Source organism: Pogoniulus pusillus, chromosome 25, assembly GCF_015220805.1.
Source record: "Pogoniulus pusillus isolate bPogPus1 chromosome 25, bPogPus1.pri, whole genome shotgun sequence".
In the NCBI taxonomy this organism is placed as follows: Eukaryota; Metazoa; Chordata; class Aves; order Piciformes; family Lybiidae; genus Pogoniulus; species Pogoniulus pusillus.
The window spans coordinates 11,629,101-11,651,841 of NC_087288.1; the positions used below are offsets into that span (position 1 = coordinate 11,629,101).

Genomic DNA, 22,741 nt, shown 5'->3' on the forward strand with positions numbered 1-22,741 from the left:
GCTGACTGCAGGGGGTTGGACTAGATGACCTGTGGAGGTCTCTTCCAATCCAAACCATTCTATGACTCTAAAAGAGGGTCCACTCAAGCCAGCATGCCACAGCCTAATAATAGCCAAGGGTATGGTTTTTAGAGTAGAGGTCACCACTATCAGAGAAACTGAAAGGTGCAGTGGCAATCTCTTCATCTGCCACAGATAAACCCAATAAGGACCATGATTAAGACTTCAGCACTACCATCCATTTGAGAACCTGAGGGAAGACAGTACTGCAGATAGGAGAGCTACTGTCATGAGTAGGCAGCTTCAGACACTGCACACATCACAGAAGCATGGAATGATAAGAGTTGGAAGGGACCTTTGGGGATCACCCAGTCTAACAACCCCCCCTAAAGCAGGTTCACTTAGAGCAGGTTGCACAAGGTCTTGTCCAGGTGAGTTTTGCATATGTCCAGAGAAGGAGACTCCACAACCTCTCTGGGCAGCCTGTTCCAGTGCCTTTCACCTTCAAAGTCAAGTTCATCCTTATACTCATATGGAGCTTCCAGTGTTCTAGTTTGTGCCCATAGCCCCTTATCCTGTTGCTGGGCACCACTGGAAAGAGCCTGGCTCCATCCTCTTGCCAGCTGTACTTTAGGTATTTGTAAACATTGATAAGATCCCCTTGTCACAAGGAACCGGATTGCATTTTAAACATTACCCAGTGATGTAGACTTGACTTGGCCTGGGCTTGACAGACTGTGCTCAAGCAGTACTCTTCCAGGGAGCACCTCACTCACTTTAGACAGTCAGGTGTCCCAACTTCAGCCTCTGGCATTTACTTCCCTCCCTGAAACATTTTTTGTTGAGAAAAAGCATTACACAACATAAAAGAGAATTAAGCACCCCCAGGTCTCCCTCTCTGCCTGGCTTCTCTCCAGCCACTCTGTCCCCAGCCTGTAGTACTGCTTGGGGTTGTTGTGGCCAAAGTGTACTACCCTGCCCTTGGCCTTGTTGAATCTCATCCCATTGGCCTCTGCCCACCCATCCAGCCTGTCCAGGTCCCTCTGCAGGGCTCTCCTACCCTCCAACAGATCCACACTTGCTCCTAGCTTGGTATCATCTGCAAACTTACTGATGCTGGACTCAATCCCCTGGTCCAGATCATCAATAAAGATACTGAAAAGCACTGAGCCCTGCAGTGATCCCTGGGGCACACCACTCATGACAATTGCCAACTGGATGTGGCACCTTCGCCACCAATCTCTGGGCCCAGCCCTCCAGCCAGTTCTTGACCCATACCAGAGTGAATCTGTGCCAGCCACGAGCTTCCAGTTTTGCCAGGAGCTTGTGGCAGACAGTGTCAGACTGGGACATAAAGGAAGACTGGCAGCTGAAAGGTTTTCTACAACTCTTTTTGTTACTGCATGGTTGTTTTTTTTCCTTCTAACACTTTTAGCCTTCAGTAGCAGACAAAACAGCAATTAGAAGAAATAAGTATAAATTAACTGCTAACAAAATGTATTTTCTTTACCTCCTAATTTGCACATATGGAAAAAAACCCCAATAAATTGTCATATTGAGCTTCCTAGGTGGGTGCCCACTTGTACACTGCCACTGCAACACATTAGTTTCAGTATCAAATAAGGATTATGGCCACAACCTGCAGACTTCCACGCAATGCTGTGAAGCAAGGAACTTTTTGTCCCTTTAACTATGGCTCAGTCCTATCTTACTATGCAGCTTATTCCTGACTCATCTTCTGAGCTTACCAAGTAGGAGGTAAAAATAGATGATTGTTCTACCTAAATTCCCATAATCCTTGTGCTCATTAAAAATAAAGTCATGTAACTGTTCTTAGTCAGGATTGCACTAATTAGTGCAATTGGCACTTCTGACCTTGTGATATCTACCCTTAATACGCTCAGGTTTGCTGAGCGCACTAATACCTCCCATACACAACAAAGCACTGAGTAAAATAAAGGTCAGGAGTTTTCCCTCATCCCTGATTTTTGCCTTAATTGAGTATTTCAGATTTATTTTCACCTAATATAAGTGAAAGGGACACAAATGAAAAGTCAAGAGGCTGACTTCTCACAGCTCCTTGAGAGCTGTTCTCCAAAAAGCTCTCAACCAGCAGCTCTGGTAGAGGGTGTCAGCATGTTTATTTTTCTCAACAGCAGCATGGCTCTCAAAGACTTCAGGAAGAGAGCAGTAGAAACATTAAACTTCACCTCATTTGAGTGTTGTCTGCTTTGTTTTGAAGGAAGATAGACCAGGATGAAGGAAGCAGATTCCCTGTGCATTCACTTTACCTTATGAAACGACTTTCCCTTTTCAGTCTTCTTCACGAAGCATTAATATCAAACATCTGTCTTTTCATGCAGGTGTGTTTGTGAGATGAAGGTCACAGGGGAAAGGAAATCCAGCCAGGAAAGCTTGGGAGGGCAGATTCAGACTGGATATTAGAAAGATACCACTTACAGCAAGGGTGGTGAGACACTGGAACGGGCTGTCCAGGGTGATTGTTGATGTCCTCCCTGCAGGTGTTCAAGGCCAGATTGGATAAAGACTTTCAACAGCCTGGTCTAGTGGAATATGTCCCTCCTCATGGCAGGGGTCTTGGAATCAGATGATCTCTAAGGTCCCTTCCAACCTGAATCATTCCACACACAGAAAACTATTGACAGCAGAGAGTGTTTTTTGCCAACATACTTACTGTTTGGTTTATATATGCTTCACTGGAGTCAGGAAATCACTTATTGCAAATCCATTCATAAATCTCAATCCTCTCACCATCAAGCTGCATTTTAATACATTATACTGGAAGGATAATCAATTCTCTGAAGGTTGTAATAAAAAGCTGGTGAAGGATCTACCACAATGAGAACAGAAATGCAGTACTCCTCACAACCACAGTAGACTGACACAAGTGTATAAAACCAGGAAAGGCAGAGAAAAAAACCTACCTTGGGGATTTTTTTTGTTTAAGTCTCTTGTAACACAGGACTGAAGGAGCAACCAATGCAAAACCAGATCATCTGTAATGAACAAAGCTTATTATGAAAGAATGTTGGCTATTAAAACAGCTAATAAGTACCTGCAGGGCTCCTGAACCTCCCACCAGCTCAAAAACTTACTGAGACAACAAAATACATTTGACACTGAGAAGGCAAACTAAAGGAAAAGCATAGAATCAAGCAGGTTAGAAGAGTCCTCCAAGCTCATCCAGTCCCACTTAGCACCCAGCCCTGTCCAGTCAACAAGACCATGGCACTAAGTGCCCCAGCCAGGCTTGGCTTCAACACCTCCAGGGACAGACTCCACCACCTCCCTGGGCAGCCCATTCCAATACCAATCACTCTCTCTGCCAACAACTTCCTCCTAACATCCAGCCTAGACCTCCTCTGGCACAGCTTGAGACTGTGTCCCCTTGTTCTGTTGCCTGTTGTCTGGCAGAAGAGACCAACCTCACCTGGCTACAGTCTCTCTTCAGGTAGTTGCAGACAGCAATGAGGTCTGCCCTGAGCCTCCTCTGCTGCAGGCTGCACACCCCCAGCTCCCTCAGCCTCTCCTCACAGGGCTGTGCTCCAGGCCCCTCACCAGCATTGTTACCCTTCTCTGGACATGTTCCAGTACCTCAATATCTCTCTTGAATTGAGAAACCTTTAAGACTTGTCAATCCTAGGGCTAGCGCTGGGTGCTAGGTTGGACTGGATGATCTTAGAGATCTCTTCCACGCTGGTTGATTCTGTGATTCTAAGAACTGGAACCTACCTGTAGCAATTCTCCTGTGCCCTGAGCTAACCTGCAGCAAGCCTTGCAGTGGAGTTCAGAGGATTAATTTATTCTTTAAAATCAAGAAGAGATGTTTCTTGGTAATCCCGAGTGAGCACAGGTGACATCCACACACCTTCTTTACTTGCTGCCTCAGCTGAAATCATATAAATATTTAAAGATGCAGAGCACCCCATCAGAAAACCTGCACCAGTTACTAGACAGCAAAAATACAAGGTGAGAGTCCTGAGAAATAAAAATTTATTGGTAGCTGATCAGTATGTCATGATATGGTCACAACTCATACAGCTGACATTCTTGTAGCCAAAAGAAGGATGGGTTTTGTTTTTAAAAATATGATTTTCTTTCCAGCAGGAAGGATTCTGTAAAAACATTTCTCACTAGGCAGGAATTAAAAACAATGGCTTTTTCAATACAACAACACTGGTGAGCACTGGATCTTCCACCAGTGTCTCAGTATTCAGATTTCAAGTTTGCCCTCCCACTTTTTCCCTCCCTCTCCCCAGCTGTCCCCTCCCATCAAAGAACACCACACAGAAAAAAAAAAAGACAAGACAAAACCCAGAAGGGAAACAAAGAGGTAGACATAACTACAACCATGGCACTGGTTTTGACACTGTGCAAGATGTGTTACTATGTCCCAGAGAACTCCTTATTTCTCTATTACACAGCATGGTTTAGGTTGGAAGGGACTTCAAAGATCATCCAGTTCCAACCCCCTGCCATAGGCAGGGACACATCCACTAGAACAGGTCGCTCAAGGACTCATCCAACCTGGCCTTGAACACCTCCAGGGAGGTTGTGGAGCACAGAATCACCACATGTCATCGAAGATCACATTCAGTGATTTTGCGCTCCACAACCTCCCTGGGCAACCTGTGCCAGTGTCTCACCACCCTCACTGCAAAGAACCCTTTGCTAACATCTAGTTTGAATCTCCCTCTGCCAGTTTAGACCCATTCCCCCTCGTCCTGTCATTACAAGACCTTGTCAATAGTCCCTCCCCAGCCTTTCATGTAGGTCCCCTTCAGAAATGGGAAGGCCACTATAAGGTCTCCTCAAAGCCTTCTCCTCTCCAGGCTGAAAAGCCCCAACTCCTGTAGCCTGTCCTCATAGCACACCAGCAGTAAACACAAAAGGTGACAGAGAGCTAAGAGCTAGCATTGGCAAGAGATGCCAGGGCCCCAGAATGAACAGCAGTGTTCCACTTGATATTGCTTTGCCTTGCTCAATTTGGTTAGAAGCAGGGCCCTGCATAAGGAAAAAAATATAGCAAGTGCTTACAGCCTTGCTTTCAAAATGGTTGGACTTGCTTCTTTCTAGGGTTGACTGGGTCCCAGGATCTGCTCTTGGTATGCCCTCACACTTTAAGAAGACTCATTGCTGTGCAGAGACTGGTGGATAAACTTTGCTGCCTAAGTGCTGGCAGGTTCCAGCAGATGCTGGAGTGAGTGAGGGCTGCAGAAGCTGCTTTCCCACCTCCTCCTTAGCGCTCTGCTCCTGCAGTTACCACTTTTAGCATAGAAACATTGTCTTGGTATCCTTCCTGAGGAGAGCTCCAATAAGCAACACTATCTATCACAAATAAACACTGCTGCTGCAAACTAACTTCAGTTCACTATGCTAGTTGTTGTGTTTATGGTCAGCACAAGAGAGAACGTGTTATCTATCACAAACACAATAAATACAACCCAAGAACAGCATCTCATGTCTATTAAGGAGCTGAAGCAGGTGAAATAATACTGGGGGGGGGGTGGGGGGGGGTGGAAAGGCAACCAAAACCAAAATCAACTTTATTTTTGCCACACACACAAAAAAAAAGGAAAGGAAAAAAAGACACCTAGGAAATATTGTAGAGAAATGCTCCTGCTGGTATCTCTCTACATTTCCAGAGGAGATCTTGGCTGCTGGAAAGATTTAAAAATTCAATGAAATAAATGCAGTAAAATAATTCCAAACAGGGCCAGCTCCTTGCAAAATCACTGAGTCTCTACAGGCTTCTTCATCCATTTCATCATACAGAACAAAAACACAAGTAACACAGGAGAGAAGGACAAAACTGGAGGTGAAAATAACTATCAAGAAAGCTAATTTTCATCATACAAAACAAAATTACCCTACACAACTGGTGTTCAAGGAGCTAACTCATTTTAATAGGACAGTGGTTCAGTAACTAATGACTTCATTATCCAATGATAAAATGAAAGGTCTAACTTTCACTGCATAGAATCCTTTTAAAGACTTACTTTTGTATCACAGCCAGGTAGTCGATAGTTTTTGCAGAGAGAAAATAAAGCTGCTTGAAGCGTTCATAATGTATGCATACATTTTTATCCAGAGCACATTTCACTTTTGCTCTTCCAATTGTTCTGGTTAATAAAAAGTGTAAAAACTATGAAATATGCAATTTTTCAAAATAACCCTTTTATTTCATATGGCTCCATTATTTTTCAAACAATAGAGTATCCCAGATGTAGACTTGTTTTGTGTGATCATATCAGACCACCACAAAATCTCCAGCTGACTATGAAGAGAATGCACCCAAACCCCAGCCTCAGGATCTAGAAATCCCATTTTTAAGTACCTTTGGTCCCAAAAAATTTATGTCAAGGCAAAGTGGAGCAGCTGAATCCTGTCACACACAGTGATTGGTATCTGTATTGTCTTGTACAAAGAGGTGAAAAAAGTTAACAGCACTTTATGGCAGTGTCAGACAAAAAAAAAGTTACATCCTTTTCAAAACAAGTGAGTAATGAACAATACCACAGTGATCTCTGTATTCTACTGCAGTTACACACAGCTTGGTTTTGATGCTGAGGGCAGAAAAGAGAGTAAGAAGCTTTTAATTGACCTTCCCAGTGAGCAAGGTCAGCTGAAATGTTGCTTTTCAAAATTTGGTGAGAGCATCTCAAAGGAAGTCCCTCCTGCAAGATGCATCACCGTTGCAAGGCGTGCTAGAGCTCATGTGGAAGGTGGCTCACCAAAGGGCGCTGCAGAGAACACCGTGCGCGAACGGGCAGAGACTCTTCATACCGCCGAGCTCGCTGATGCTAAGCCATCACCACTTCAACTGCAACAACTCGGTTATGAGCAATTACACACCAAAGCCTACAGGTGTTTTGTGTGCAGCCCTGGCAGAGAACCATCTTTATTTGCAATACACTTCAACTGCAATGTTCTCACTTCTGTGTGCAAAAGCTTTCAGCTGGTGGTTGGGTTTTTTCCTGTGACTTTTTCACTCACTGTTATACATTCTTCTATTACATTTCCCCTAATACCAGTTTGAAGTTATGTCAACTAATCATTCTGTGATCCACTCCATCATTCATTAACATAACCTTCTATCAAATGCATTTTGAACTCTTCTGAAGAGGAAGCCCAGGGATAGCGCAGCAAACTGCCCACTACATCTGCAGCACTGGCTGGCTGCCAGAGGGTAAAACCAAACTGCAGCTAGCCTACAACCAGGCTTCACCAGCATGTTACTTTTAGTACAGAATTTCCCAAGTATTGGATCCATTTTGGTTTCTTGCCTTAATAGAAAACTTTGTATCCACTTTATTCTCTTTCATGAGGCCGCGTCCAAGTTCATGCTGGGAAGGTACTTTGGAGTTTCTCACAGCGTCATTCCACTGTCATCTACAGCAACTCAGCCATAAGGAGACACAACATCAGGCAGTGGTCTTCACGTTTTTCCAGTGCAGGTGGGAAAGAAGCCCAAGACCTAACACTGTGTGGGAAAGAAGCCTAAGACCTAACACCATGTATTCACCTTACCAAAACAACAGTCAGTGCTTGAAAACAAATGTCCCTCAACAGTAAGGACTACTGAACAAAGTGAAAATGAACAGGACCAGATAAACCAAATCATTATCTGAACATTATTGCGCAGTACCAATTTCCTTAGGCAGTCTGTGAACACTTAGTATTGACTCCAATTCACTAGAAAGAAAAAGAAGCAAAACAAACAAACAAAAAACCCAATAAACCCAAACACCAGCCCCCATCCCCCCAAAAAACCCAAACTGCATTTGAAAAAGCAACATGCTCTAATGTGGAGTTCACAGGGTCTATAAAGAACAATCTCCTGATGTGAGTTACTGCTGTGCAATCTGCTTATATAAACTTCCCTTTTTATACCACTCCAGTCTGCCCTAGCTCAAAATAAAACCAGCTGTACTACGGGCATCTCTGTGATTGTGATCAAACCACCTGGTGGAGGACAGAAATAAAAAGCTTCCAAACTGCAAAATGCAGATGGCAGAGCCCATTTAGGCCCATGAGCAGCAGACAAAACCACTTACATGGTACTGGTGCTGGGCTGCCACAACCCTCTCATGTGAAATAACAGATTAAATACATTCATTCCATCAGCTGTACTATAGCAAGAGCAACAGAAGAAAAAACAAACCAAGAGCTTTGAATCCTGCCTCCCTGTCAGGGCACGCCTCTATTAAAATGCATTTTACATTGCACCAGAATTCAAGCGTGTGACTGTGGGTAAAGACATGGGATATAGAAACAGTATCTTACCTAAACCATGAAGCTGTGGGCAAACGCAGTCTTCTGCCTTCCAGCTGCAGTGGCTCTCAGTCCATGAGGGGACTCAGTTCAAGGTGTCTTATTTTACAACCATCCCCACTAAGCTACTTTAAGATAAACCCACTGCTTTTGGGAGGAGACAGGGAAGGCATGTTTGCTTGTGTATTTTCCATTAAGCCAGGGAAATTGGCACTGCCTCATATTTTGATATAATGTTCTTCACTACATCCCCACTGAAGGGAACACTGCCTAGGTTTTGTACTCCGCCACACCACTCACTGCGATTCATGTAGCAGGAGAGGGAGAGAGAAGGGAGATCAATTTTGCTAACTCAGAGCCAAAACTACTGAGGGCTTACTTTGTTCTCAGGGAAATTACTCTGTAAAAGGCAGCATGCCAACATCTGAAGTTCTGGCTATCCTGCCTGTATTTAGAGAGATTAGTTGTATTTTAGGAACAGCGCCCTCAAATCTGCCTATAATCACATTCTGTTCGATGCCAGCTAGATCTGCCAGAAGTGAGACCTTACATCATCAACAGCCTTTCAGAAGTATCCTGTGCTCACATTTCCAAGTATCCTCTGTTCCAGTCTGCCTTTGAATTCAGCTCATCCTTCCTTTGGTAATATTTTAGCATGGTGGTGAACTAATCAATGCTGCCCTCCACATAGTTATTGAGTGTTTACCTTTTTTTTGTTACAGCTATCTTTTCTTTGTAAGAAACTACTTTTTCTTCTATTATTCTTTAGCAAAACATTAAGATGGTTGGCATTGAATTATTTTGATTCTCCCACAAGCATATTTAGTGCTGCTGCAACCAGCAGGGGAGATAAAGGCCTCTATAAACTGCTCAAAGGTCACCTTGGTTGGATTGCAGTGCACAAAATATGTAGGTGGCTAAAAAAAATCACCAGCAGCACCAGCAGACCTTCAGAAACAGCTACAACTGCTCTGACTTGCAACGTGTGACAAATAAAGCTTTTCCTTATTCCCTAAGGTTTATGTCTTTCCTTCACTGTGTTTTCACCTATAAAAGTGCATTTTGAAAACTGATAGTGATCACTGAGATGCATTCTGAACTGAAAGGAAAATAAACCAAATGACTTCATAATTTCCAAGTTTCCTCATAATGCAAGATACCAGTAGCACACAGAATTCAGAGAGCTGATGCTAAGACCACATCAGGGATGGGCTGATTCATCGAATGTGGACAGCTTTTAATCAACACTATGATGCTGCAACTGTTTTTGAGGACCAGTTCCTCACAAAAGACACTCGATGTGGATCTCATTTGGGTCTTGATTTTAGATCAATGTGCCTAATACAACAACTGCTGACTGCGTAGTCACAAAGATACTGCCACCAGCTCTGTCAAGTATCTTTGACTCCAGCACAATGAGTTGCAATAAAGTACAAGTTGTGCAAATGAGGAATCTCTACCACACCAACGCTTTACAGACTACTGAAGAGACAAGTAGCTGGATTTTCTGAGCTCTAACTACAATGCCAAGAAATACTTGCAGTGGCAGAATTTTCTTGTCACAGACATTCTTCTATGGTGGTTATAAGGATTGCACCTTTTGTCCAAATGCTGTATTTGCTTACGTGTGGGTGACAGTATACATCTTTAAAAATACAGACAACTGTTAAAATAATACATCATCAGGTCGCTAGGTTACTGAGCTTCGCTTCCAGTGGAGTTTAAAACTTCTCCCCAGAGAGAAGTAAGAGTCTGTCCAGTATTTTCCTTTGCCCTTGGATATTCACATTTGCACATACAACATGATACTCGTTTGCAAGAGCCTGGATTCCCATTGTGTCCTCAGGTCCCAGTCCACTTTTAAAAGAGGCAATGATAAAAATACCGTAAGATGCAGTACCACATACCACCTGACAAAAACGCAAGGGATTGGATGCCAACTAGCCACAGGTTACTGAGGGTCATCTCCCGAGAAATAGCTTTTGTTTGACCCTGCAGTGGAGGAAAAGCTCCTAAAAGAGAAAACAAACCATATTTAATCCTTAATGCACAACTCTTCACTATCAGTGATTCTCCTAGTAACAGCACTCACAAGTGATTCATAGGTTACTTTCAAAACTTTCAAAAGCTTCTCCAGCTTTATCAGTTACCTGCAAGACAATGCAAAACTCCAAACCCTAAATAACAAATTCCACTTTATTTGGATAAGCATAAGCTTCAAAGCATTCCTTAAAATAAGCTATCCCTATTGTATTCAGCATTTGCAGAGAGGTCCATCTGTCAGCTGCCTCCTGTGCTATTTTTCCAAGTTTAATTAACAGCTGCACAATCATAGAATCTACCAGGTTGGAAGAGACTTCCAAGCTCATCCAGGCCAACCTAGCACCCAGCCCTAGCCAATCAACAAGACCATGGCACTAAGTGCCCCATCCAGCCTTTTCTTCAACACCTCCCCAAGGACAGTGACTCCACCACCTCCCTGGACAGCCCATTCCAATGCCAATCTCTCTCTCTGCCAACAACTTCCTCCTAACAGCCAGCCTAGACCTCCCCTGGCACAACTTGAGGGACTCTGTCCCCTTCTTCTGTTGCTGGGTGCCTGGCAGAAGAGACCAACCCCACCTGGCTACAACCTCCCTTCAGGTAGTTGCAGACAGCAATGAGCTCTGCCCTGAGCCTCCTCTTCTGCAGGCTGCACACCCCCAGCTCCCTCAGCCTCTCCTCACAGAGCTGTGCTCCAGGCCCCTCTCCAGCTTTGGCGCCCTCCTGTGGACACCTTCCTGTACCTCAACATCTCTCTTGAATTGAGGAGCCCAGAACTGGACACAGCACTCAAGGTGTGGCCTGACCAGTGCTGAGTACAGGAGCAGAATAACCTCCCTTGTCCTGCTGGCCACACTGTTCCTGATGCAGGCCAGGATGCCATTGGCTCTCCTGGCCACCTGAGCACACCACTGGCTCATGTACAGCTATATACCAGTATGCTCAGCTCTCTTTTCTGCCTGGCTGATATCAAGCCTACAGGCTAATATTGAGCCCATACCTCCCCCAGTACAACTTGAGGGTCTTTCTCCTTGTTCTGTTGCTGGTTGCCTGGGAGAAGAGACCAACCACACCTGGCTTTGACTTCCCTTCAGGTGTTTGTACACAGCAATGAGGTCCTTGGAAATGATTTTGTATACTGTGAAGAAACAATACACAAACATTCTCAAGGTCCCTCTTGAAAATACAAATATGCACACTTTCATTTTCAACAACAGCTGCACATGTGTGAGCAGTTACTGGCCAGGCAATCAGACTACAGGACCACTGTCATTTGTCAGACAGCTCTCCAGAAAGGCTTTACTGAAATGCCTCTTTAGAAAGAGTGGCAGGAAATACAACTAACAGAATTAAAAAAAAAAAAATCAAATCTTCCTTATTTTGACTTTTTCTGACTTAAAATACTAAATTATATGTGTCTGAATACCTTAGAGCCTCATGATCACAAGCAAATTGTTTGCATATGAAATAATTTGAATTCAATATTCCTGAGATGCAAAAAGCCTAGATGGCACGAACCCCTTCTGTTGTTTTTAATCCTTGAACACTGGCTAGAAAATCTCTAAATAAACCAGAGGAGATGATGTACTTGCTGCAGCATTATGGAGTTCTAGCTACTCACAGAAGAACAAGAAATTAATGATTCAAAGACTAAAGATATAGCAGTGTCAATTTTTAATCTTCGAAACCACACAATTTAGGCAATTAGATACCATCAGTGACTTGTCTCTCTGCTTCCCATTTGCAATCACTGGAGGAACTGCAATCAAGAATTTAAGACAAAGCTTTTCTTCCTGTATGAATGCTCTTAAATTTAAAAAAAAGCCAGAAACTACAGCCCTGTAAAGAACACTCCCCTAAAAAATGCCTTGATGAGTCTCATCCTCTCGCTGCAGCCTTGGGCAGATTTGCCGCACCATTTATTTCTCAGTAATTCTTACTGCAGAGCTTCCATTTGTCCAATCCACCTTAACCTTTGCTCTTCCTTGCTCCATTTGTTATTCTGTACCAGCTCTGACCTTTGGTTTCAACCTGCCTTTTTCCTCGGTACAGACAGCAACTGTCTCCTCCCCCTCTCCCAAGCTAACTTAGAGAGAAAACTAATCTTCACTTTCATAGCTGAGATAAGCCAAGCACTTTCAGTTGTCCTTCACAGACACAACTCCTTCCTCCCCTCAACCATCTGAACCCCTATTATCTTGCCCCTCTTCCTAGTTCAAACCGTATCTTGTGAACAGGGATGATGGACCTATGCACAGAATTTCCAGATGAGGTTCTGGACTTGATATAGAATTACTGAATGGTTTAGGGTGGAAGGGACCTCAAGGATCATCCAGCCATAGGCAGGGACACCTCCCACTAGAACAGGTCACTCAAGGCCTCATCCAACCTGGCCTTCAACATCTTCAGGCAGGAAGCATCCACAGCCTCCCTGGGTGGCCTCTGCCAGTGTCTCACCACCCTCACTGGAAGAACCCTTTCCTAACATATAGTTTCAATCTCCCTTCTGCCAGCTTAAGCCCATTCCCCCTTGTCCTGTCATTACAAGATCTTGTAAATAGTCACTCCCCAGCCTTCCTGTAGACAGGAAGGCCACTATAAGGTCTCCTCGAAGCCTTCTCTTCTCTAGGCTGCAGAGCCCCAACTCTTGTAGCCTGTCCTCACAGCACCAATGAAATCTCTGTCCTGTTGCCCTGTCAGATACCACTGCTTGCTTTTTTAGTTACATCACACCAGCTGGCTTATGATCAGAGGGAATGAGGAGCATGATTACTTCAGTGTACAATTACTCATTTCCAACTGATAAGCTCCTAGTTTATAGGTTCTTAAAAATTAGTCTCCAAGTGATTTTGTCCTGCAAAATGTAACCTCATTTGTGTGCTCAATGTTATCCCACTGAAAAGTTCAGAGGAATCACAGAACAGTTTCATATTCAGATTTTAAACAGATACTTCTTCTGTTCAAGAGGTCTAATGCTTTCGAGTTTCTGCAAGATGAGTTTAGGTTCTTAACACATAGGAATATAGCAGAAAGGAAAAAGGTGTTTCAGGCTTTGTTTGTTCCTTGGTGGAAGAAGGCTAATGGCACCCCTATCTACAAAACATGTTCCAAGTTGTACTCAGGTAAGTACAGACCCATTAATCTAACATCAATCCCTGGGAATGTTACAGAGCAAATCCTCCTGGGACTAAACAAGTAAGCTGAGGAAGTTGATATGGAAAAGTCAACATGGTAGGTGGTGCTTGACAAACCTGACTGCCTTCTATGACAAGGTGATGCAGGGTGAGTGGTGGACACTGTCTACCTGGATCTCTCCAAGGCTTTTGACATGGGCTCCCACAGCCTCCTCCTTGGGAAACTGATATGCTATGACCTAGACAAGTGGTCCCTTCCAACCCCAGACATCCTTTATAAACAAATTCCTAAACAGTACGCATTAAAAAACCCAACCCAATTAAAATGCTGGAACAGTCCTAAGTCTTAAAACCACACCAACATGGGACAACGTAACAAGTGAACAGAGAGCTGGCTCTTGGGCAGCTTCACAGACTCTCTTCACGTTAGGCCTCAGGACTTTTCCACAGGGTTTCCAAAAACTCTTAACAGCATTTTTGCAGTAAGTCAACAAAAACAGTGCAAGCAGGTTCTCAAGCAGCATAAATGGCAGTAACTTTAGCTTAATTTATGCCTGACAAGGTCCTATGCCACAGCACTCACATTTAAAACATGTCTTATTAATTCACACTGATTACACTGGCAAATTATAACCAATTATCCCATTTTGGAAGTGCATCTCAATAAATAAAACTGATTATATTCATTATACTCTCTGAAACTCTGGTCTAGGAAGACTTTTTTGGGTATGACTTAATTTAATAGCAACTGTGAAATAATATCCCAACAAGAAGAATCTTTGCTGCCTACTGACCATAGCTGTAGTTTTAAATAGATTCACAAAATTTTTTGTCTAATTGGAAAATAATAGAATCACCTAGGTTGGAAGAGACCTCCAAGCTCATCCAGGCCAACCTAGCACCCAGCCCTAGCCAATCAACAAGACCATGGCACTAAGTGTCCCATCCAGCCTTTTCTTCAACACCTCCCCAAGGACAGTGACTCCACCACCTCCCTGGGCAGCCCATTCCAATGCCAATCACTCTGTCTGCAAACCACTTCCTCCTAACATCCAGCCTATACTTCCCCTGGCACAACTTGAGACTCTGTCCCCTTCTTCCGTTGCTGGTTGCCTGGCAGAAGAGACCAACCCCACCTGGCTACAGCCTCCCTTCAGGTAGTTGTAGAGAGCAACGAGGTCTGCCCTGAGCCTCCTCTTCTGCAGGCTGCACACCCCCAGCTCCCTCAGCCTCTCCTCACAGGGCTGTGCTCCAGGCCCCTCACCAGCCGCATTGTCCTTCTCTGGATACTTTCCAGTTTCTCAACATCTTTCTTGAATTGAGGAGCCCAGAAATGGAAACAGCACTCAACTCAGTCCAATATGTGCATTTAGATGTGAATTATATAGCAGAGTAACTCCTGCTATGAACGATGGCCAAGTGACAGCAGTTTGTCATAAAACAAAATGCAACTCTGCATTGTTAGATAATTCTATTAACATTTTAAAGCATTACAATTGATAAATTCAACTCTCAAAATCAAATCGAAGTAGTCTCTGCAATAATTTAGCTAACAGAATTAGCATTTGGTTTAATAGTCACTCTGGAATATTAAACTCTGTTGATTCAAGAGACTGAATAGCTTTTCCCCCTTAAGAATCATAATACTTGCTAATGAATGAATTTGTTTTCTCCAGAGAATAGCTACATTATTTCACCTGGAGTCTTCCTATTCTGTACCAGGAACAGTGTGGCCAGCAAGACAAGGGAGATTATTTTGCTGCTGTACTCAGCACTGGTCAGGCCACACCTTGAGGCCTGTGTCCAGTTCTGGGCTCCTCAAATCAGGAGAGATGTTGAGGTACTGGAACGTGTCCAGGGGGGCCTGGAGCACAGCCCTGTGAGGAGAGGCTGAAGGAGCTGGGGATGTGCAGCCTGGAGAAGAGGAGGCTCAGGGCAGACCTCACTGTTGTCTACAACTACCTGTAGGGAGGTTATAGCCAGGTGGGGTTGGTCTCTTCTACCAGGCAACCAGCAACAGAACAAGGGGAGACACAGTCTCAAGTTGTGCCAGGAGAGGTGGCTGGATGTTAGGAGGAAGTTGTTGGCAGAGAGAGTGATTTGCATTGGAATGGGCTGCTCAGGGGCATGGTGGAGTTGCTGTCCCTGGAGGTGTAGAAGAAAAGGCTGGATGGGGCACTTAGTGCCATTGTCTGGTTGATTGGCTAGGGCTGGGTGCTAGGTTGGCCTGGATGAGCTTGGAGGTCTCTTCCAACCTAGGTGATTCTATGATTCAGTCTATGTTTGATAAAAGTCCATTTCAAACTAAAACTCTATTTGTTTTCCTCACTGGATTTTCTCCTTTACTTTGGTAGATTGATACTTAAGTATCAATTAAATGGAAAAAAAGTGTTGAGGAAACACTTCTCCAGCTGTAGATTCAAAGTATTTACTTGACATTTTAAGTCACATATGGCAATATCCATTCAGTACTGTTATTAATGCTCTAAGTATATTTAGGTTCCTCTGATACATTAACACTGAAAGTATATTTTGATATCAGTGATCCTCAGAAGCTTGCAGGAGGTGGCCAGCACTGACAGCATTTTGCTGTAGATTAAGACTTTAAACACTTTACGCTACATATTCTAACAGATCCTTCCAATCATATCACCTTTCTGTTTAAGCTTAAGAGAAAACAGAAGATGGGTTTGGATTAACCCTGCAAACTACAACTGCCAAAGGAACAGACTAAATAGTTGCACTAATGAGACAGAGTAACCTGCCTCACATGAGAGTCTTATTTAATTCTTTTTAGTCAAGAATTTGTTCATTTCAACCCCTAAGGTTTCATATTCCCTGCAAACAGCATAAGGTCTGAATAGTTTACGCATCTTTGCATCTTGCTAAGTGTCTCTGCTCAATGAAATCCCACAGGTAGCAAGTTTCACACCTCAGCTCTATGTTACTGAAGAAAAAGAGACCATTTCCTTAGATCCATTTTGAATGTGCCAGCTTCCAAACATTACTTTATGGTAATGTTTTCTGGGTAATGTACCTTTCCTAGATAAGTCTTTAATCATACTTTTCTCCTCATAAAACTAGTCTAACTAACTATATCTACTGTATCCATGTTAAGAACATATGTACATTCTTACACCAATTTGAGATCCTTGTAAGGAGACATTATCAAAGCACAGTTCTCTTTACTAGACAACATCCTACCTGTTTCATAGAAATGTGTCAAAAGATCCTCCTTTTCAATGAATCGTTGATACAGCCAGTGTGTAAGAGCCTCAGGCTCTGCAGGGACATCTTTAACAGGAAAAATCCTACCAAAGAAACAAAGCTAAATTAAACTTGGGAAATATGCAAAGAACAAAGCTCTTCCCTTCTGCCTCAAAACAGGGAAGAAGAGTTTAGTATAAATCTAGTGCATTGTTGATTTTCTCTCTGATACACAGATCACACATAATAAGAATACAGAAAGAGAATATTCCATTTACCAGTGGTACACAGAGAAGACATAGGCATTATTAGCTTCTATCCAACGTTGTACTGCAGCAGCCAATAAAAACTACTAAGTTGCTGGGTTGGTTGGTTGTTTGATTTCAAAATAGGCCCTCATCACGCTATATTATTGTCCTTAAAAAAATCACAAACCAAGAAGCAACAAAGCATGCACTGAAACAGAAAGAAATGAAAGACTGGAAAGGTTCACCCACAGTTTTGAAGAAGCAGTTCTTCAACAGGCAGAAGCCACTTAATGACATCACTAAGTACCAAAAGCTCCTCTGTATCCCAGAAAATGAGCCCTTTGTGCCCTTTAGAAGATACCAGCATCTTTGTCTGAAAATTTCCTAGGGCAGGTTTTACACTGATAGCTGAATGTGTAATTAAATGTCTTGGAAAGCTAACAGGCCTATGAGATGTCCTGGCTTGCCCAACTCTTCTGCTGATGGGGGAAGCAAGGGCAGGAGGAAAACAAAGGCTTGGGCCATTATGTCCCCTCCCAAAGTGATAAACAGGTTCCCACAGGTGTTTAGGTACTTGCTGGTGTCTTGCCCAAACAAGGGTGAGCAAGCCCTGGGTTCACCTAATATGGTCAGTTTGGCAAATGTCATTTTGATTGGTGAATCTCTGTGGCCAAAGGACCTTTGCACTCGGGCAAGTAATATAAATGGAGCTAAGTTGCAAGCAGTTGTGCTACTGCCTCACAGCTCTTGGACAACATGTTCTGCTCTGCCTCGTGCTTCATATCAGCTTAGCCCTGATGTTTTGGGCTTCAACTTCATGGAAACTTAAGTGCCTCAAGTTTCCTAGGAGAAGGCATTTAAGTGCGCCACGACATGGTAAGAAGTGCCACCCACATGGTGCTGTCTGCATATCTGCAAGAGACCCTGCCTGCATCTCTGCAAACCTCCATGCCAAGAGGAACCAGGATCTGGTCACAGATTGTCTGCTCCTTTCCCATCACCTTGGGAAGATCTGGAAGCCTCTCAACGGCCAAACAGTTCCAACACTGCCACAAAGGAGCCAGGACTATCCTGACGTTTGTACTCCCCCACAGTAAGTAGCACAGACTTTCCTTAGGGCTCCAGGCTGCCTGTCTGTAAGTCTGGCAGAGCCATTTTGTGGCTAAACTTTTCCAGTTTCCTGATTCTCCTAAACAAATGAATTGCCCGTGAGCATCCTTGGGAACATTTCCCTGACAGAATTAGAACCCAAATGTAACTCATTTGTATAGAGCTGTGGGTGGGGCTTTCCAGAAATGAAATTAACTATGTATTTTGTAATTCCTGCCTTGTTAATTTCCACAACTACATCAGTAAGTGCACTCAAATATAGCCAGGCTATTTTTAAAACCCCAGCAGAAGAATTACCAATGTTTTGGTATTTCTACACTGAGTGTCAGGCCTACTTAGAAAATCAGGTATCTGGGGCAGCATTCACAGAAACCCTCAAAAAACTGATTATGTCTCGCTGGACTTTTCTCAAAATGTAATTTCAAATCTTACAGTAATTGTGCAATCTCCTTGGTAGATGCCAAGAGCCTTTTGATGTATACAAGAATTTACATAGCCACTATGTTTCACTGGGAGGCCACTGCAAAAGACACCTGTATTAAAGTTAGCCTGAAAAAATAATCCTCTGAGATGTACAAACTTTACTGTAGGATTCTTTTTGCAGGCAAGCTCCCATTTATCCTGTCATTAACACCAGGCTTCTATTTTCATTACTGGGCTTTTCATTTCATTTCCAACAGAGTCTTAATTGATTACACTGAAGGCAATATGGAATAACACCACAGTCACACAGGCAGTGTCTGAACAGATATGGGAATGTCATACTACAGAAATCAGACACTTGAGAGGTATGCTTTTGTTGCTCTTACTGCTTTTAAAATCTTTACCTGCTTTGTTGCCATTTGTACCTCGCTGTCTTTCAGATTGACACATGAGAAAACAAAGTGTAAGTGGAGGAGAAAAGCAGCAATGCATAGCTCACTGTAACAACCAACTTAAAAATAATGGTGCTTCAGTATACAGAGATAAGTTCTATATCATAGAATCAACCAGGTTGGAAGACACCTCCAAGATCATCCAGTCCAACTTATCCCCCAGCCCTAACCAGTCAACTAAACCATGGCACTAAGTGCCTCATCCAGGCTTTTCTTGAACACCTCCATGGACGGCAATTCAACCACCTCCCTGGGCAGCCCATTCCAATGGCAAATCACTCTCTCTGTTTGAACATAGATGTTTAAGGGACCCACAAGCATCACTGTGTCCAAGTTCCAAACTACACTCTTACATAAACATCAGTATGGTCAACCTGAACACAACAGATCCTCAGTTTCTGGACACATCTGCCCACAATCTGCCCTATGAGGAGAGGCTGAGGGAGCTGGGATTGTTTAGCCTGGAGAAGAGGAGGCTCAGGGGTGACCTCATTGCTGTCTACAACTACCTGAGGGGTGGTTGTGGCCAGGGGGAGGTTGCTCTCTTCTTTCAGGTGGCCAGTGCCAGAGAGGACACAGCCTCAGGCTGTGCCAGGGGAGATTTAGGCTTGAGGTGAGGAGAAAGTTCTTCACTGAGAGAGTCACTGGACACTGGAATGGGCTGCCCAGGGAGGTGGTGGAGTCGCCATCCCTGGGGCTGTTCAAGGCAGGATTGGACGTGGCACTTGGTGCCATGGTCTAGCCTTGAACTCTGTGGTAAAGGGTTGGCCTTGATGATCTATGAGGTCTCTTCCAACCTTGGTGATACTGTGATACAATCAGGGCCAAGAGGTATGTGAAAATGATACACATATAGATACACGTAGATGGAAAATTTTATGTACCAACTGTGTGTAAAGGGCTAACGCTCTTGGGGGGTGGTCTTGAACCTGTCCCCAGGTCCTCCTGACTCCTCCCTGGGGGGTGAATCTTGAACCTGACCCCAGGTGTAGTGCTTAGCCCACTCCCACTTTGTGTCTAGCCCCCTGTAAAACCAGAGGAACTTCCTGTTTCTTTTTTTTCACCTGCCTCCCTGTGACCATCACCTTGTTGCTGCTGCTCCCATTTTTTACCACGTGGCAATCCTTCCACATGGTGGACAATACCCTTCCTGATTCTGCCTTCCATTGCCATCAGTCTGGTTGCGTATATATTTTTTGATTCTTGTTTCTTTTATCCCTTCCCTATACCTTTTTGTAACTCCCCCCCTACCTTACATACCTTCTATTTATTGTTAAAGGGTCTTTTCCCCCCTCTTTTTAACTTCCAAATTGAAGTGAGACTATTTATATTTGGGTGTGGTTTACCTTTTCCTCTCTACACCTAATTCCTTTCTTCCCAAAAGGGGGCAGAGAGGAAGGTATCCTGTAATTGTATTGGTTCTGTTAGCTCTATTTTGAGTCTCTGGGAAATTTAAACTAGGACCAAGACACTATGGCATTAATGTGAACTCAAGATATTTCTGTAGCCTTTGCAGCAATTCTACCTACATCTCTTGCACTGCAGAGTTCTCTATGCTCTAATAAAGCCAGACTCAGTAATCAGAAATTAGCACCTCTTAGGTAAAATATAGTCTGAAGGAGAGTTTTTGGCCAAATACAAACATTATGAAATGGTGACCTGGTCAGTTCCACAACGTGTATGTTAAGGACAATGATGAGCACAATAAAATTACACTACGTAGAAGCAAGTGAAAAACTTGTTATGAGACTTGCTCTCTGTGCCCAAACACAACTGAGCTGCCAAAAACTATTTTTACTCCCTTCTATCTGCTGTGAATAGATAAAGAGACTCAGCAACTGAATATTGTGTCTCAGAGCATATTTCTGAAGGACAGATGCTCGCTTACGCAAGTTTGAAGACGGTTCAGAACTAACAGAATGTGTGTGTGGGCTCAGACTATATTACCTGGCTTCACAGTTTCCATTGTAAGGGGCAGAACTTCTTCAGCTACACCTTCATGTCTCAGTTACCTAATAGCTAACAACTCTACAGCTCAGTAACCTAGTTAAGCCTGGTATTTTCCTAAGAGCGTGCCTTCTAGTCTGAAAATACCATTGCAGGCTCTTACAAGATACTCATTAGCAACAATTTATGAGTTTAATGGAGTAGCAAAGTAGCATAAATGACACCAATATTGTGAGAGACTAATGGAACATGGCACACCACTTCCCTGCCTGAATCCATTCAAGCTTTTGCATGAATCAATACAGCACAAGAAGACCTGAATCTCTGGATATAAACTCTGCTTCTTTCAGTTTGAAGCAGCAATCACCGTTACCCTTGGCTTGAATGAATATATTAATGCAGAGTGGAAAACAACTGCTTTTCCAATAATGCAATGCTAGCTGTTACAACGTAGCAATGGTTAAGTACCAGTCTGTTTTGAAACATTTTCAAACACATTCTCAGATCATCCAGAACTACTTTTACAAACAGAACATTCTTACTGATGACTGAGCTAAATTAGATGTGAAAAAAAAAAAACACCAACCTCCTTAAATTCTGGAAGCAAGCCCTTCATCTTCTCTAGTATAGGAAGATAACCCCCCTGTATTTATACTAAACATACTGCCAATAGCATTGCTCTCTGCTTATCAAATGGCTCAGCTGGCACGTCGGTTTGAAAAAGCATCCCCACTGAGGAGACTGGGTTCAGGAATGGTAACTGAGAAAGTCTACTGTTGTACCCTCTAGAGATAATCCAAAACAATGGCATATAGCCATTGCTCTGGCTGGAGCAGGATAATCCCCAGCCACCTGCTGCAAGTGCTAGCGTTGAAAGATACAGGAAGTAGTTTCTTCTTTTCAATGAGATACATGAACAGGAGTCACTCTTGCCACAGAGTGAGCATTATCCTGCCTCTATCCCACCTCAGGGTATCCAGCACCAGGAGTGGCACTAAAAGCAAAATCTGCTGGTCTCCTCAGGAAAAGAGAGTGTTACCACCACAGAAAACTGTGCTGATAAGGAACAAGGTCAACATTTAATATCTGAAGTTTCTAGATTCTCCTGAGCACTAGCTTTTGGACAAAACTAACCTTGCATTGCATGAAAATAGGAGTGCAGGAGTGCCTTTGCTCCTGGTATGCCAAACAAGGAACTTAACAGCACTGGATACGATAACCTGACCAGAAAATTCAGGTGGAATGGAAATACCTTCTTTCATTTCTCACCACGGAAAGAGGGAGAAGTAGGGGGAAAGAGCTAAACTTCAACAAAAGCAGTGCCACTGCAGGCTGTACCCTGTCACCTTTAAGTACAAATTACCCTTCATCATCTGTCCTACACTGAATTAAAGTCCTCTACTGGCCCCTACTCTTTCTGAATAGTAATACTATTTACTACTTTAATGATCCTTTAAATAGACTTCACATGATGAAGGTTGTTGGTAGTTCTCAGGCATGGCCAAAAATAAGTTGCTTGCATAAAAAATAGTGTATTAAAATACACGTGATTATGACCCTGTACTTAGCACTGCCAAAGCTGGCACCTTGAATAACGTGCTCAGTTTTGGGCAAGAAAGATATTGACTTACTGGAGTATATCCAGAGGAGAGGCTGAAGGAGCTGGGGGTGTGCAGCCTGGAGAGAGGAGGCTCAGGGCAGACCTCACTGTTGTCTACAACTACCTGAAGGGAGGTTGTAGCCAGGTGAGGTCAGTCCCTTCTCCCAGGCAACCAGCAACAGAACAAGGGGAGACACAGTCTCAAGTTGTGCCAGGAGAGGTGGCTGGATGTTAGGAGGAAGTTCTTCGCAGAGAGAGTGTGACTGGCATTGGAATGGGCTG

General features: G+C 43.5%; 1 protein-coding gene across 2 annotated transcripts in view; it reads right to left on the reverse strand.

The window, feature by feature from the left end:
• Positions 1 to 3,997: 3,997 nt before the first annotated feature.
• LPGAT1 (lysophosphatidylglycerol acyltransferase 1) overlaps positions 3,998 to 22,741 on the reverse strand; it is a 74,530-nt gene continuing 55,786 nt past the window's right edge. For both annotated transcript variants that reach the window (XM_064164467.1, XM_064164466.1), the window contains exons 8-9: positions 16,677 to 16,783; positions 3,998 to 10,307 (exon numbers count right to left, since the gene is read on the reverse strand). In XM_064164467.1, coding sequence (XP_064020537.1) covers positions 10,156 to 10,307; positions 16,677 to 16,783 — 259 coding nt within the window. In that variant the 3' untranslated portion in view covers positions 3,998 to 10,155. The remainder of the gene's footprint in view (positions 10,308 to 16,676; positions 16,784 to 22,741) is intronic.